The sequence below is a fragment of the Trifolium pratense genome, linkage group LG2, assembly GCF_020283565.1.
Source record: "Trifolium pratense cultivar HEN17-A07 linkage group LG2, ARS_RC_1.1, whole genome shotgun sequence".
NCBI lineage: Eukaryota > Viridiplantae > Streptophyta > Magnoliopsida > Fabales > Fabaceae > Trifolium > Trifolium pratense.
In genome coordinates this window covers 14,876,791-14,895,099 of record NC_060060.1, presented here as the reverse complement: position 1 = coordinate 14,895,099, position 18,309 = coordinate 14,876,791, and the positions used below count along the sequence as shown (strand labels likewise).

Genomic DNA, 18,309 nt, shown 5'->3' with positions numbered 1-18,309 from the left:
AACACCTGTCCACTGTGTGCCAGGAATTTCATAATTGATATGCTTAACACATATATCCAATATGAATATACATTATGCATATTTCCTTTTTTTTATCAATAAGATTATTTCATTATATTAAAGCCAAATTGTTTTAATATTTTTGGTAAAATATCTTTTATTTACATATTTTGTTTTGGTAAAATGTGATTTATTTACATAGTATTTTTTTTTCCTTAAGTTTTATACATTTATTCTGTCAAAAATGAATGTTTTGACCAAACTTTGTACAAAAAAAGAAAGAATAAAATTGACCAAAATATTGTACCAAAAAAAAAAGTTTTTGACCAAAAATAAGTCTATTTAACTAGGTTAACTTAGCTGTCATGTTAAATATAAATATCACTCTCATCTTATATCACTATCATTATATTTTGATTTTGTTTAAAGATCATAACTTGTTTCTCTCCCTTAATTCAAAAGCTAGTAAGCAATTTTAAGCATTTTTAGCTTGAAGAGCTTCATCATGGTCGAGAAAAACATGTCATTGACTTTTTTTCTTCTCCTTTTTATCATGTCAAACATCCGTTCAATGGATGCATTACGGTTTCTAAATGATGATAATAAGGGTGGTGATGGCACATTCTTTCCAACAGATTCGGGACCAAGCCCACCTGGTGTAGGACATCCTATTAAGGGTGGAGATGGCACTTTCTTTCCAACAGATTCGGGACCAAGCCCACCTGGTGTAGGACATCCTATTAAGGGTGGTGATGGCACTTTCTTTCCAACAGATTCGGGACCAAGCCCACCTGGTGTAGGACATCCTAATAAGGGTGGTGATGGCACTTTCTTTCCAACAGATTCGGGACCTAGCCCACCTGGTGTAGGACATCCTAATAAGGGTGGTGATGACACTTTCTTTCCAACAGATTCGGGACCTAGCCCACCTGGTGTAGGACATCCTAATAAGGGTGGTGATGACACTTTCTATCCAACAGATTCGGGACCAAGCCCACCTGGTGTAGGACATCCTAATAAGGGTGGTGATGGCACTTTCTTTCCAACAGATTCGGGACCTAGCCCACCTGGTGTAGGACATCCTAATAAGGGTGGTGATTCCACTTTCTTTCCAACAGATTCGGGACCTAGCCCACCTGGTGTAGGACATCCTAATAAAGGTGTTGATGACACTTTGTTTCCAACAGATTCGGGACCAAGCCCACCTGGTGTAGGACATCCTAATAAAGGTGTTGATGACACTTTGTTTCCAACAGATTCGGGACCAAGCCCACCTGGTGTAGGACATCCTAATAAGGATGGTGATGACACTTTCTTTCCAACAGATTCGGGACCTAGCCCACCTGGTGTAGGACATCCTAATAAGGGTGGTGATGACACTTTCTTTCCAACAGATTCGGGACCTAGCCCACCTGGTGTAGGACATCCTAATAAGGATGGTGATGACACTTTCTTTCCAACAGATTCGGGACCTAGCCCACCTGGTGTAGGACATCCCAGGACTACATATTTTTATATGAATTAAGATTCAAAGTTTGATTCGTCATGAAATGGTTATAATCATTGTACCAATAATAAAACAATAAAACAACTTGTCAAATTAAGATAATTGTTCACTTTATTATTGTCTTGTGTAATTTTGTTTACATCCGGATTCCTACAATTATAAGGTTATACATAAATCGTCATTAAGGTTGGTGCTTCTTCCTTATTGTTTATGGGGTGAGTCTCGACATATCTAAAATTTTGTTTTACAGAAAAAAAAAAACAAGAAGATAAATTTAATATAACATGACTACTTTAACCATATCAAGATAACTTTTGGTAACAATTTTATTTAACACTAGTAAAAAAAACTGAAATCAAATATCACAAATTTAGAGAGAAAAACATTGATATGTGACTCTATTTTTGTCACAAAATTTACATAAGATAAAATTTAAGAATTAGGTAATTTTGTTGAAAAAGGGGTCTTTAAATGTATTCTAGGATGCAAAGTCCTTTTTTTCATGATTGTTTCCATCAATGGGGACGCAGACGCTGGGTTTGAGTTAAAAATATTGTCACTCGCTACTTAAAGTGTGAAAAGTGCTCGCATCCTAAAAAATGAGAGGGTTAATTTAGTAATTTTAGGGGGCTTGTATGGATTTCTAGGGTGAGCGAATAGTTAATCTCTTATTTTGTAGTTTCCGGTTGTAGGGGCTTTATCTTAAAGAACGTCGTTGATCTGTTATAAACTCTTTATAACAATTGTTTACATACGTTACCAAAATAAAAAATGTGGACAGACGGGGACAAGATATTTTGACCGCATTTTCTATTATTCTGACGTGTATATATCTCAGTTAATAATGAAGATAGTCAATCTGATCAGATGTCTACATTTTCACTTAATAATTTTTGCATTTAATTCAACGCCCTATGTGACTTAATTTGTTATTTTCTAAAAGCCAACTATTCATAAAAAAATAGATGTATAAAAATTTTAGAATATCTTCAACATAAGTTAGCATAATAGGAAATGCGGATCACATAGACGAGCATGCAACCTTCTCATCTAGCCACTAGTAATAATAATTAAAAAAAGTTGTAAATAAACTTTATTATTTGATTTAATTAAATTTAAAAAAACAATTTTACCATGCTATGTGGTATGAAATGATTGAGCCGGGTGAGGTGGCAATTTGTTGAGTTTCACTTTTTTTAATAGACTCACTAATGTTGAGGACCAAAACTAATATTTTTCAAAGTGCAAGGAGTAAAACCCAAAAAAAAAAATTTGATTTGAATTTAAAGATGTGTCTAACTCAACCTTATAAAATCATAATGCAAGATGAAGATTGTCTTTTACTTATAAACACTTGTCCAAACCAAGTCACATTCGATGTGGGGCTTCTAAACACATGTCATTACGTCCAACACTATTGTTATTGGGCTAGATGGGTGGATATAAATAGTGGATGACCCGATGGCGAAAACCTGATAACGAGTGGCACAAGGAATCGTGGAGAGGCTCTGATACCGACTTATAATTGAGACTTGGGCCGAAATCAACAATCTAAAACTGACCTGTAAGATGAAGATTGCCTCATACATGTGAACACTTGTTCAGACCTCACATCATGTGGAATGACTAAAATACACAGCTTATAATTATAAATATTAATTTCAATAATTAATATTTTTAATTAAAAATACACAGTTTTTTTACTATTTTTTTTTCAACTAATAATTAAAAATATCTCTTTTATGAATGTCTTTTACAATATTGTCTCATACAATATTAAAAATTGAGTTGCTAATCAAAATAAAACAATATTAACTCTTTCTCTTTCCTTTTTTTTTTATAACTATCAACACTTTCACTTTGATGAAAATAAATCATACTTTATGTTTGCTAATGGAAAAAAAAAAATTATACGAAAATGCATTGCACCAACAATTAAGTAATTTATCTTTGACCAAAAGAATTTAGTAATTTTATTATTATAATTCTATAAAATAAATATAATTGGTATCATGCTTTTGAACTTAATATATTTTTCTTTATCTTTTTCGATTGTGCTTTATTCTGAAATTTTAATTGATATGCTTAACACATATATCCAATATGAATATACATTATGCATATTTCCTTTTTTTTATCAATAAGATTATTTCATTATATTAAAGCCAAATTGTTTTAATATTTTTGGTAAAATACCTTTTATTTACATATTTTGTTTTGGTAAAATGTGATTTATTTACATAGTATTTTTTTTTCCTTAAGTTTTATACATTTATTCTGTCAAAAATGAATGTTTTGACCAAACTTTGTACCGAAAAAAGAAAGAATAAAATTGACCAAAATATTGTACCAAAAAAAAAAGTTTTTGACCAAAAATAAGTCTATTTAACTAGGTTAACTTAGCTGTCATGTTAAATATAAATATCACTCTCATCTTATATCACTATCATTATATTTTGATTTTGTTTAAAGATCATAACTTGTTTCTCTCCCTTAATTCAAAAGCTAGTAAGCAATTTTAAGCATTTTTAGCTTGAAGAGCTTCATCATGGTCGAGAAAAACATGTCATTGACTTTTTTTCTTCTCCTTTTTATCATGTCAAACATCCGTTCAATGGATGCATTACGGTTTCTAAATGATGATAATAAGGGTGGTGATGGCACTTTCTTTCCAACAGATTCGGGACCAAGCCCACCTGGTGTAGGACATCCTATTAAGGGTGGTGATGGCACTTTCTTTCCAACAGATTCGGGACCAAGCCCACCTGGTGTAGGACATCCTATTAAGGGTGGTGATGGCACTTTCTTTCCAACAGATTCGGGACCAAGCCCACCTGGTGTAGGACATCCTAATAAGGGTGGTGATGGCACTTTCTTTCCAACAGATTCGGGACCTAGCCCACCTGGTGTAGGACATCCTAATAAGGGTGGTGATGACACTTTCTTTCCAACAGATTCGGGACCTAGCCCACCTGGTGTAGGACATCCTAATAAGGGTGGTGATGACACTTTCTATCCAACAGATTCAGGACCAAGCCCACCTGGTGTAGGACATCCTAATAAGGGTGGTGATGGCACTTTCTTTCCAACAGATTCGGGACCTAGCCCACCTGGTGTAGGACATCCTAATAAGGGTGGTGATTCCACTTTCTTTCCAACAGATTCGGGACCTAGCCCACCTGGTGTAGGACATCCTAATAAGGGTGGTGATGACACTTTCTTTCCAACAGATTCGGGACCTAGCCCACCTGGTGTAGGACATCCTAATAAGGGTGGTGATGACACTTTCTATCCAACAGATTCAGGACCAAGCCCACCTGGTGTAGGACATCCTAATAAGGGTGGTGATGGCACTTTCTTTCCAACAGATTCGGGACCTAGCCCACCTGGTGTAGGACATCCTAATAAGGGTGGTGATTCCACTTTCTTTCCAACAGATTCGGGACCTAGCCCACCTGGTGTAGGACATCCTAATAAAGGTGTTGATGACACTTTGTTTCCAACAGATTCGGGACCAAGCCCACCTGGTGTAGGACATCCTAATAAGGGTGGTGATGGCACTTTCTTTCCAACAGATTCAGGACCAAGCCCACCTGGGGTAGGACATCCTAATAAGGGTGGTAATGGCACTTTCTTTCCAACAGATTCGGGACCTAGCCCACCTGGTGTAGGACATCCTAATAAGGGTGGTGATGACACTTTCTTTCCAACAGATTCGGGACCTAGCCCACCTGGTGTAGGACATCCTAATAAGGATAGTGATGACACTTTCTTTCCAACAGATTCGGGACCTAGCCCACCTGGTGTAGGACATCCCAGGACTACATATTTTTATATGAATTAAGATTCAAAGTTTGATTCGTCATGAAATGGTTATAATCATTGTACCAATAATAAAACAATAAAACAACTAGTCAAATTAAGATAATTGTTCACTTTATTATTGTCTTGTGTAATTTTGTTTACATCTGGATTCCTACAATTATAAGGTTATACATAAATCGTCATTAAGGTTGGTGCTTCTTCCTTATTGTTTATGGGGTGAGTCTCGACATATCTAAAATTTTGTTTTACAGAAAAAAAAAAAACAAGAAGATAAATTTAATATAACATGACTACTTTAACCATATCAAGATAACTTTCGGTAACAATTTTATTTAACACTAGTAAAAAAAACTGAAATCAAATATCACAAATTTAGAGAGAAAAACATTGATATGTGACTCTATTTTTGTCACAAAATTTACATAAGATAAAATTTAAGAATTAGGTAATTTTGTTGAAAAAGGGGTCTTTAAATGTATTCTAGGATGCAAAGTCCTTTTTTTCATGATTGTTTCCATCAATGGGGGCGCAGACGCTGGGTTTGAGTTAAAAATATTGTCACTCGCTACTTAAAGTGTGAAAAGTGCTCGCATCCTAAAAAACGAGAGGGTTAATTTAGTAATTTTAGGGGGCTTGTATGGATTTCTAGGGTGAGCGAATAGTTAATCTCTTATTTTGTAGTTTCCGGTTGTAGGGGCTTTATCTTAAAGAACGTCGTTGATCTGTTATAAACTCTTTATAACAATTGTTTACATACGTTACCAAAATAAAAAATGTGGACAGACGGGGACAAGATATTTTGACCGCATTTTCTATTATTATGACGTGTATATATCTCAGTTAATAATGAAGATAGTCAATCTGATCAGATGTCTACATTTTCACTTAATAATTTTTGCATTTAATTCAACGCCCTATGTGACTTAATTTGTTATTTTCTAAAAGCCAACTATTCATAAAAAAATAGATGTATAAAAATTTTAGAATATCTTCAACATAAGTTAGCATAATAGGAAATGCGGATCACATAGACGAGCATGCAACCTTCTCATCTAGCCACTAGTAATAATAATTAAAAAAAGTTGTAAATAAACTTTATTATTTGATTTAATTAAATTTAAAAAAACAATTTTACCATGCTATGTGGTATGAAATGATTGAGCCGGGTGAGGTGGCAATTTGTTGAGTTTCACTTTTTTTAATAGACTCACTAATGTTGAGGACCAAAACTAATATTTTTCAAAGTGCAAGGAGTAAAACCCAACAAAAAAAATTTGATTTGAATTTAAAGATGTGTCTAACTCAACCTTATAAAATCATAATGCAAGATGAAGATTGTCTTTTACTTATAAACACTTGTCCAAACCAAGTCACATTCGATGTGGGGCTTCTAAACACATGTCATTACGTCCAACACTATTGTTATTGGGCTAGATGGGTGGATATAAATAGTGGATGACCCGATGGCGAAAACCTGATAACGAGTGGCACAAGGAATCGTGGAGAGGCTCTGATACCGACTTATAATTGAGACTTGGGCCGAAATCAACAATCTAAAACTGACTTGTAAGATGAAGATTGCCTCTTACATGTGAACACTTGTTCAGACCTCACATCATGTGGAATGACTAAAATACACAGCTTATAATTATAAATATTAATTTCAATAATTAATATTTTTAATTAAAAATACACAGTTTTTTTACTATTTTTTTTTCAACTAATAATTAAAAATATCTCTTTTATGAATGTCTTTTACAATATTGTCTCATACAATATTAAAAATTGAGTTGCTAATCAAAATAAAACAATATTAACTCTTTCTCTTTCCTTTTTTTTTTTATAACTATCAACACTTTCACTTTGGTGAAAATAAATCATACTTTATGTTTGCTAATGGAAAAAAAAAATATTATACAAAAATGCATTGCACCAACAATTAAGTAATTTATCTTTGACCAAAAGAATTTAGTAATTTTATTATTATAATTCTATAAAATAAATATAATTGGTATCATGCTTTTGAACTTAATATATTTTTCTTTATCTTTTTCGATTGTGCTTTATTCTGAAATTTTAATTGATATGCTTAACACATATATCCAATATGAATATACATTATGCATATTTCCTTTTTTTTATCAATAAGATTATTTCATTATATTAAAGCCAAATTGTTTTAATATTTTTGGTAAAATATCTTTTATTTACATATTTTGTTTTGGTAAAATGTGATTTATTTACATAGTATTTTTTTTTCCTTAAGTTTTATACATTTATTCTGTCAAAAATGAATGTTTTGACCAAACTTTGTACCGAAAAAAGAAAGAATAAAATTGACCAAAATATTGTACCAAAAAAAAAAAGTTTTTGACCAAAATAAGTCTATTTAACTAGGTTAACTTAGCTGTCATGTTAAATATAAATATCACTCTCATCTTATATCACTATCATTATATTTTGATTTTGTTTAAAGATCATAACTTGTTTCTCTCCCTTAATTCAAAAGCTAGTAAGCAATTTTAAGCATTTTTAGCTTGAAGAGCTTCATCATGGTCGAGAAAAACATGTCATTGACTTTTTTTCTTCTCCTTTTTATCATGTCAAACATCCGTTCAATGGATGCATTACGGTTTCTAAATGATGATAATAAGGGTGGTGATGGCACTTTCTTTCCAACAGATTCGGGACCAAGCCCACCTGGTGTAGGACATCCTATTAAGGGTGGTGATGGCACTTTCTTTCCAACAGATTCGGGACCAAGCCCACCTGGTGTAGGACATCCTATTAAGGGTGGTGATGGCACTTTCTTTCCAACAGATTCGGGACCAAGCCCACCTGGTGTAGGACATCCTAATAAGGGTGGTGATGACACTTTCTTTCCAACAGATTCGGGACCTAGCCCACCTGGTGTAGGACATCCTAATAAGGGTGGTGATGACACTTTCTATCCAACAGATTCGGGACCAAGCCCACCTGGTGTAGGACATCCTAATAAGGGTGGTGATTCCACTTTCTTTCCAACAGATTCGGGACCTAGCCCACCTGGTGTAGGACATCCTAATAAAGGTGTTGATGACACTTTGTTTCCAACAGATTCGGGACCAAGCCCACCTGGTGTAGGACATCCTAATAAGGGTGGTGATGGCACTTTCTTTCCAACAGATTCAGGACCAAGCCCACCTGGGGTAGGACATCCTAATAAGGGTGGTGATGGCACTTTCTTTCCAACAGATTCGGGACCTAGCCCACCTGGTGTAGGACATCCTAATAAGGGTGGTGATGACACTTTCTTTCCAACAGATTCGGGACCTAGCCCACCTGGTGTAGGACATCCTAATAAGGATGGTGATGACACTTTCTTTCCAACAGATTCGGGACCTAGCCCACCTGGTGTAGGACATCCCAGGACTACATATTTTTATATGAATTAAGATTCAAAGTTTGATTCGTCATGAAATGGTTATAATCATTGTACCAATAATAAAACAATAAAACAACTAGTCAAATTAAGATAATTGTTCACTTTATTATTGTCTTGTGTAATTTTGTTTACATCCGGATTCCTACAATTATAAGGTTATACATAAATCGTCATTAAGGTTGGTGCTTCTTCCTTATTGTTTATGGGGTGAGTCTCGACATATCTAAAATTTTGTTTTACAGAAAAAAAAAAAACAAGAAGATAAATTTAATATAACATGACTACTTTAACCATATCAAGATAACTTTCGGTAACAATTTTATTTAACACTAGTAAAAAAAACTGAAATCAAATATCACAAATTTAGAGAGAAAAACATTGATATGTGACTCTATTTTTGTCACAAAATTTACATAAGATAAAATTTAAGAATTAGGTAATTTTGTTGAAAAAGGGGTCTTTAAATGTATTCTAGGATGCAAAGTCCTTTTTTTCATGATTGTTTCCATCAATGGGGGCGCAGACGCTGGGTTTGAGTTAAAAATATTGTCACTCGCTACTTAAAGTGTGAAAAGTGCTCGCATCCTAAAAAACGAGAGGGTTAATTTAGTAATTTTAGGGGGCTTGTATGGATTTCTAGGGTGAGCGAATAGTTAATCTGTTATTTTGTAGTTTCCGGTTGTAGGGGCTTTATCTTAAAGAACGTCGTTGATCTGTTATAAACTCTTTATAACAATTGTTTACATACGTTACCAAAATAAAAAATGTGGACAGACGGGGACAAGATATTTTGACCGCATTTTCTATTATTATGACGTGTATATATCTCAGTTAATAATGAAGATAGTCAATCTGATCAGATGTCTACATTTTCACTTAATAATTTTTGCATTTAATTCAACGCCCTATGTGACTTAATTTGTTATTTTCTAAAAGCCAACTATTCATAAAAAAATAGATGTATAAAAATTTTAGAATATCTTCAACATAAGTTAGCATAATAGGAAATGCGGATCACATAGACGAGCATGCAACCTTCTCATCTAGCCACTAGTAATAATAATTAAAAAAAGTTGTAAATAAACTTTATTATTTGATTTAATTAAATTTAAAAAAACAATTTTACCATGCTATGTGGTATGAAATGATTGAGCCGGGTGAGGTGGCAATTTGTTGAGTTTCACTTTTTTTAATAGACTCACTAATGTTGAGGACCAAAACTAATATTTTTCAAAGTGCAAGGAGTAAAACCCAACAAAAAAAATTTGATTTGAATTTAAAGATGTGTCTAACTCAACCTTATAAAATCATAATGCAAGATGAAGATTGTCTTTTACTTATAAACACTTGTCCAAACCAAGTCACATTCGATGTGGGGCTTCTAAACACATGTCATTACGTCCAACACTATTGTTATTGGGCTAGATGGGTGGATATAAATAGTGGATGACCCGATGGCGAAAACCTGATAACGAGTGGCACAAGGAATCGTGGAGAGGCTCTGATACCGACTTATAATTGAGACTTGGGCCGAAATCAACAATCTAAAACTGACCTGTAAGATGAAGATTGCCTCTTACATGTGAACACTTGTTCAGACCTCACATCATGTGGAATGACTAAAATACACAGCTTATAATTATAAATATTAATTTCAATAATTAATATTTTTAATTAAAAATACACAGTTTTTTTACTATTTTTTTTTCAACTAATAATTAAAAATATCTCTTTTATGAATGTCTTTTACAATATTGTCTCATACAATATTAAAAATTGAGTTGCTAATCAAAATAAAACAATATTAACTCTTTCTCTTTCCTTTTTTTTTTTATAACTATCAACACTTTCACTTTGATGAAAATAAATCATACTTTATGTTTGCTAATGGAAAAAAAAATTATACAAAAATGCATTGCACCATGTAAGACCCCTAAATTCCACTTTTAATTTATATGAGTTTATGGAGTAAATTAAGTGTGGAAAGGATGTTGAGTTTGGAAATGAAAAAAACAAGGTTTTGGTTGTTTTGTTGAAGTCTGAACAAACTCGTACCTTTTTGACCCCTTTACGTTTTGATTTGGTTTTTATGGTCAACATGAAAGTTGTAGATCTCTTCGTTAGCTTTCCAACGAATATTGGTGCGTCTCAATTGGACAACCAGAACTCAAGTTATGATCGTTTCCGTAAGAGGCGGATTCGCAAAAATTTTCCCACACTTGCTAGCACTCGAGCCAGGCACAGCAGAGGCCCATTTTAGGCCAAAACCTGACCATGGGGGCTGAGCATAGGCGCATGGTACTGTTCACAGGTGGACTTTTGTGACTTTTAGTTGACTTTAGGGGTTTATGCACCCGGGACCTTTGTTGCTTAGTTTTTCGCGTAGATTTCGTTTCCGAGGTTTGTTGTTGGGCTAAGGAATGCTATTTGGATTTTTCTTATGGAAGACCATTAGTTATAGATAGGTTGATTAGAGTTCGAGAGTTATTAGTTCGAGTATCGTCGTTATTACGATATATTTTGCTGAGATCGTGCCTGTTTTGTGTTCGAATGTCAGAATGACACGGGGTTTGTTTTCCTAGTCTTCTTATAGGAATGAGGATGATCCTGTGTCTTTAGAATTTCATTTTTCGCGTTATGCTAGTTTTTGAGAAAACGGGCAATAGTTTACCCGCTGTCGTAAAATTCTACGGTTTCGGAATTCAGTAAAATTTTAGATAGAAGATTTATATATCTGCGTGAGTTAGGATATGTCCTGAGAATAATTTTCGAGAGTGTGGAAGAAAATTACAGTCGCGGAAAAAGATTCGGCGATAAGTTTTGGAATTATTTTGAGACGGACTTCCGTTCCGTAAGTTTTCTGTTTTTACGAGTTTTGCTCGTCGCGGCGCGCGAGAGCTGTGGGGCGTGAGAGAAAATATCTAGATATTTGTTAAAGTAAAATGGATGGCTAGGATTTGATCTAGAGAAAGTGCTTTTGATCCAATGGCCAAGAGTGACCAAGACCAATGTATAGTAAGGAGGTTTAGCTTCTTTGGGGACTTAGAAAAATCTGAATTTTTCCATTTCTCTTCCTCTCCAAACCGTGAAGCCATCCCCCATTTTCATACCTTCACCAATTTTTCATTTCATCACCAAATCATCTCATTCCAAGCTAGGGAAATCCATAGAACTTGCAAGGAAATCACTTCTCTTAAGGTAACTAACCTTCTCCTTGTCTTTTGCTTGGTTAAAACTCATGATTCTAGGAATTTTTGGGTTATGTTCTTGAGAATTAGTTTTCTAGAAATTAGTTTTGGTTGTTTGTGGTTCTAGGGAAGTGTTTAGGAGTAGTATTTAAGCTTGTTTAAGCTTGGCATGTTGTGATTTCCATGGTGATTAAGATTTTCATAAAATCTTTTGTTAGGGTTTGAAAAACTTATTTGAAATGATCATAACTTTGAAAAATTGTTTTGTGCTTTTCTTTTTGGTGTTGTTTATGAGCTTAGTAGAGAAATGGATGTTAGATTATGGCTTTAATTTTTGTGAAACAAGGAAAAATAATTTTGAGTGTGTTCTTGAGGATTTTATGAACATATTTTTAGAAACTTTTGTTTTGATGCTCAAAGTGGTTTGGTTGATCAATTCCATGGCCATGTGAACTAATAGATGCTAGCTAGGACTTTGCATTGGAAAATTTTGAGTGTGGTCCTTATTTTCAAAACTTTTGGTCATGAGAAATTTCGGAAAAGTGTGGGAGAGGTTTCAAAATTTGTCAGGGCTTTGAGGGAGGCACAATGGTGGCCTAGGGCGAATTACCATGCAAAAATTTTTGGGAAAAAAATGGTTTTAGTGTTGTATGTGTGTTAAAGAACCTAAAATTGAATTTTCGAAATTTGAGGCTTTGCCCGGAAAATTTTTTGGGGCTTGGATTAGTAACTCGGGGGTATTATGGGATATTACCATGCCCTCGGAAGCGAAAAATTTTGAGCGGAAGGGCCACTTTGTTTTTTAAGGGCAGAACCTAGAGCTTGTGTGGGGGGGGGGAAAATTTTTCTAAGTCCACAATTTTGTGAAAAATGAGCATGCTTTGATGAAATGATCATAGGTGGGTCAAAGTTTGATTATAGGATTGTATTTGGAAAGAAAAACTTGAAACTTGCGACGCAAGAAAAACTCGATTATTTTGTCGAGATATTTTCGTACAATTTTTAGGTTGTTTTCAAGTGTTTTGGTAGTGTATGTAAGTGTCCTTTGAAGTTTAAAACCATAGAGAGCAATGGTATGCTTTGAAAATGAAAATTTGTGGGAGAATGCCTTGATTTCTCAATTCTGGACGAACTGTGCAGGGGCATTTTCGTCCATTTAAAATTGTTTCAGTTCCCTCAAAACTTAACCATTTGATCCGTCTTTTCGAGACGAAGAGTTTGGCGTATGGTTCGTCTCGAGTGGACAAGAGTTGAATTAGTTATGGTCATTTTAGTTTGAAAACTATTTTGTCGAAAATGTGATTGTTTTGTGAAAAATAGTGTATTTAACTTCGGGAATTTTTAATCACTATGGGGAGGACTCGGAAATAATATCCGAGAGTGTTAGGAAGTGCCTTAGACACCTCTAGACCTTTGTAGATAGGTTTAGTTTCGATAAGATAATTTGGGAGAAACTTATTCATTGTCCGCTCCTTATTTTTAGGAAGCGAGAAAGCGTAGAATAGTGTGAGAACGTATTTGTTTGGAAGCTTGCCGAGGTAAGGGCACCTTTCTATTTATGCCTTACTTCCGTCGATAACATGAGTGTATGTTTGTTGTTTGTGGACTAATTGGTGAGTGCTTGGTATGATTCGTGTGATGTATTCTCGATATGAGATCGTGATGAATACTTGTTTTGTTGTTTTACATATTATGTGAATATGTAACTGTTTGCAGGAGCATATGTGAACGTGTATGTCAGTGACGACTGCACGGGGTAAGTCAGTGAAGACTGCCCTATGTATGTGAAAAGAAAATAATATGCTCATGCATTCATAGTCGTGTAAGTCAGTGACGACTGCACGGGGTGTGTCAGATGGGACCACCTAATCCTACGGGATTTATTGAGTCGGTGTTTGTCAGTGACGACTGCACCCTTTTAGTAGGAGTGACCCTACGACTCGCTGCGGTGAGGTTAAATTCCGGAATTCATGCATGTGACTTAACCAGTGACGGTTATTTCACAGTGGTAACCAGTGACGGTTATCACGTTCATTCATTAGAGGTTTTGCATTAGGCTATGTGTGCACTTTATTTATTATTCTTGGTGTTGAGAATATGTTTGACGTTTACTCGCTTTCCGTTTTGGTACTTGGCTTTTGGTATGTGTATTTGGTATTTTTATACTTGTTTCCAGTTGGTGACCCTTGCTTTGTATGTGATAAATGAACGGGTTATCCCCCACCTTAGATGACGGAGAGCCTAGCGAGACTGTGGGTCATGAGGATGGCGAGGACTTCGTGGACTATCCCGGAGTGTAGAGAGTAGCGCTTGTTAGGCTACATTTTTGGTTAGGCTTAGGGCCTAGTTGTATTTTGGATGACTGTATGTCTTATACATTTATACTCAGACATGTTTAGTGCCTTTTGGCCTTGTGATATATTCGGTTCATAACTCGTGTCTTTTGGTTGATGAACTTAATGTATCCGCTGTTTGTAAATTATTCAGGTACACACTTTGCTTCGAGGAAGCCCTGTAATATAATGTGTTGATGTTATATTTATTTTTCTATTGAATGACGAATTGCCGAGATAGCTGCGGGCGTTCACGCGCGCCATTTTATTTAAGCGTGTTGTTAAAAAAAAAAAATAATAATAATACCCCTTTTTATGCTTTGAAAAACGGGGTGTTACATTTTGGTATCAGAGCTCGGCAGTAGATCTTCAAAGGGAAAGTGTGTACATGAGTTAACAGTCTGAGGTCAGTTAGTTTAGAGTTGGATTCGCGTCGGGTTAGCGAATCATTTGTGGGTAGCAGTGTGTCTTGTTTGCTAGTATTGGCGCATTAACTCGTTTCGTTAATGTGTGTCTTCAACCAATCCGTGATTCAACTACGTTTGGCGCTTATCAAGTCGGATGTGGAATTGGAAAAAGATTTATTAGGCCAAGTGTGTCTCCGTGGGGAGCATCAGTCCTATGGGTGAAAAGGAAAGATGGACTTGGAGCGAATCAAAACTACAAGGGATTCTTGGAAGTGGCATTGGACGTGGCCACTCGACAATGTTGAGTGTGGACGAGTGGACGTCGTTCTTGTAAAGGATTGCAAGTACGGAATTATTTAGGGGAACCTCTTAAGAAAAATATTGGATGTCTTCTACGATGAGTTCGGGACGAGACTCGATGAAGCCGTTTAGTTGTCAAGAAGGTGTGACCGTTGTGGAATGGTGGAGCAGACAACGAGGTCAATTGGTATTAATTACGACGATTGGAAAATCATCGAGGCAAGTCGCACTAGAATTGAAGGACGTTGCGTGTCAAGAGTGAGTGAACCTTGCGTGGCTAGACGACGGTTATACCGACAATGGGTACCTTAAGGGTTTAAGTTGAGTGTTTAAGACATATGGGATTATGAAATGTGAGTATTAAGGTAAATCACGTGATGATTTAAGGTAGGAGAACAAATATCACGTTGATAAGTGATGAACTATGCGTAGTTCAGGGGATAGTAAGTATAGGTGTCGATGTGAGACAAGAATATAGTTGGTTAATTTTTGGATCAAGGGTGAATTTGGAGGGATGTTTAGGTAAAGAACGAGTAGTTCAACCTTGGAAAATGAGTTGTGTGTCGATGTTAAGCGATGCTAGAGGTATATAGTGTGGAAATACCTAGAGAGTTGTAGCCGTGTAAGCTAGAATTGTTAGTTTTGGCGGGTAAAACCTAAGAGAAATTAAATTTCTCAAGTAGTTTGACGGGATTAGACCATGAGTGAGTAGAGGCTCGGTATGAATGGGCATTTAAGTTAACGATTTCGATCGACCGAGAGGGACGAATGATCAAGTAGCACCTTGAGTTTATGATATCATAGGAGTTGAAGTGGAAAATTTTTGAGTAAAACAAGTTATGGACGGAAATTTTTAGAAAATTTTCTAGAAATGTCGTAGATGAATAAAAAAGGGGTTCGTTAGTAAGAGTACTAAGACAATGAGAGTGATAGTTGGAAGGACATTTTGTTGAATGTTAAGATGTAATGGGAAATTTGGATGATATGGCTAGTATTTTAAGTTCTTGAGGATTAGATTCAAGGAGTTGATTTATGTATCGGACCTATTACGGAAGTTATGGTAGCGTATGATTTATTCTTGGTGGGTAGTCTCAAGAAGACGAGCATTAAGATTTGAAATAAGTGTCGGACACTAGATGGATGAGCAAGATGAGTCAATTTGGAAGTTAATCATAATGACGTTCTAAGGATAAGGTTAGAGATAGTTATGCATAAAGGGCTAATAACTAGGAACATGGATGGTTAATTATTTAGAGTGTTCGATTACGAGGAATGTGTTGGTTGCATCTTAGAGAAGGCTAGAAGTGAGTAAGAACTTTTTGAGTAAGTAGATGCGTCGATATGAGCGGCAAGAACTTGTGCGCGAAGTGGGTAATTAGTATTAGAAAATACTATAACTTTAGATAGTTACGACGATTAGGGATTGGTCGAACGGAGAAGCACATGGCAACGGGGCCTGTGAGAACTAAGGAATTCACGAAAAGAATTACCTCACATAATTTGGAAAATTATGATTGTGCGTGTATGTTGAGGAGTCGAAAGCACCACATGAACGGAGGTCATGGCGGTGTGTTTGTTATATGTGGAAGTAAAAAAAGGAGGTTAGTAATTGTTCTAATGAAGATGGGCGTAGCATAGTGGAAAGTGCGCGTTGAGAAAATAAAGGACATCGGATGTTAACAATAAAGAGGAGAGGTTGGAACAATTAAGGAGGTCGAGGGTGACGAACTCTTTTGAGGAAGAGAGAATTTATTGGTAAGAGGAAGGAAACTCGACGAAGTTTTAAAATGGTTTGGGAATTTAACAAAAGATTTTATAAGTTGACAACCGCCAAGACAACTTGGGGAGTTGTAATCACCAACCGGATGTTGGGATGGTATTATTAAAAATGAGATTGGAATGAGATTAGTGTATGAACGAACGGTGCGGCGAAGTTACGAGATCAAAAAAAAAAAAAAAAAATTTTTTAAGGATTTACGGACATTGGTGAAGTTGTAAGGTTCTACGGAGATGACAACTTCTTTCGGAGTATTTATGTTGTGGGCGGTTGCGACTCGTAGACAAGATCGAGGTAGTAAGAATTGAGGAGACATGTAGAAAACCTCGAAGAAGACGTTGGACCTTTGTGATTCAGATGAATTGAGTACAAGTGGCTGAGAGTGCTATTGTAGTTTGGTAAAGATGGTCTATGTCACCATCATGGTTGTCGACTATCTAGTGACAAATTGAGGAACTGATCGTCCTTAATCTCTTGTTATTAGTAGGCGGAATCGTGTTGACTGGAATGGACTAGTTTGGCCAGCTTTGGTAGTGCGTAAAGTTTTTGAAAATTCTTTTTGGAAGGTAGTCGTCACTGTTTCGTGTAAACTTAATGAAATGGACTATGATGCGGAGGCAGAAGAATGTGATGTTGGAAACGTCATGTGATAACTTAGGTTGCGGACTTTCGTGAAGTTAATCTAAGTTATTACTCTCACTTTAGTTTCGAGGACGAAACTTCTTTTTGGTGGGTAGTAATGTAAGACCCCTAAATTCCACTTTTAATTTATATGAGTTTATGGAGTAAATTAAGTGTGGCAAGGATGTTGAGTTTGGAAATGAAAAAAACAAGGTTTTGGTTGTTTTGTTGAAGTCTGAACAAACTCGTACCTTTTTGACCCCTTTACGTTTTGATTTGGTTTTTATGGTCAACATGAAAGTTGTAGATCTCTTCGTTAGCTTTCCAACGAATATTGGTGCGTCTCAATTGGACAACCAGAACTCAAGTTATGATCGTTTCCGTAAGAGGCGGATTCGCAGAAATTTTCCCACACTTCCTAGCACTCGAGCCAGGCACAGCAGAGGCCCATTTTAGGCCAAAACCTGACCATGGGGGCTGAGCATAGGCGCATGGTACTGTTCACAGGTGGACCTTTGTGACTTTTAGTTGACTTTAGGGGTTTATGCACCCGGGACCTTTGTTGCTTAGTTTTTCGCGTAGATTTTGTTTCCGAGGTTTGTTGTTGGGCTAAGGAATGCTATTTGGATTTTTCTTATGGAAGACCATTAGTTATAGATAGGTTGATTAGAGTTCGAGAGTTATTAGTTCGAGTATCGTCGTTATTACGATATATTTTGCTGAGATCGTGCCTGTTTTGTGTTCGAATGTCAGAATGACACGGGGTTTGTTTTCCTAGTCTTCTTATAGGAATGAGGATGATCCTGTGTCTTTAGAATTTCATTTTTCGCGTTATGCTAGTTTTTGAGAAAACGGGCAATAGTTTACCCGCTGTCGTAAAATTCTACGGTTTCGGAATTCAGTAAAATTTTAGATAGAAGATTTATA

General features: G+C 35.7%; 3 protein-coding genes across 3 annotated transcripts; all 3 read left to right on the top strand.

The window, feature by feature from the left end:
• Positions 1–571: 571 nt before the first annotated feature.
• On the top strand, positions 572–1,525 carry LOC123904248 (basic proline-rich protein-like). The gene is made up of 4 exons (XM_045953936.1): positions 572–755; positions 912–1,031; positions 1,119–1,301; positions 1,395–1,525. The coding sequence occupies exons 1-4, from the start codon at positions 572–574 to the stop codon at positions 1,523–1,525; spliced, it is 618 nt and encodes a 205-aa protein (XP_045809892.1).
• A 2,596-nt stretch (positions 1,526–4,121) lies between these two features.
• LOC123904247 (basic proline-rich protein-like) lies at positions 4,122–5,351 on the top strand. Its single transcript, XM_045953935.1, has 5 exons — positions 4,122–4,305; positions 4,462–4,581; positions 4,738–4,857; positions 4,945–5,127; positions 5,221–5,351. Exons 1-5 carry the CDS (start codon positions 4,122–4,124, stop codon positions 5,349–5,351), a joined length of 738 nt encoding a protein of 245 aa, XP_045809891.1.
• A 2,599-nt stretch (positions 5,352–7,950) lies between these two features.
• LOC123904246 (basic proline-rich protein-like) lies at positions 7,951–8,766 on the top strand. Its single transcript, XM_045953933.1, has 3 exons — positions 7,951–8,134; positions 8,222–8,548; positions 8,636–8,766. Exons 1-3 carry the CDS (start codon positions 7,951–7,953, stop codon positions 8,764–8,766), a joined length of 642 nt encoding a protein of 213 aa, XP_045809889.1.
• The last annotated feature ends 9,543 nt before the right edge of the window (positions 8,767–18,309 follow it).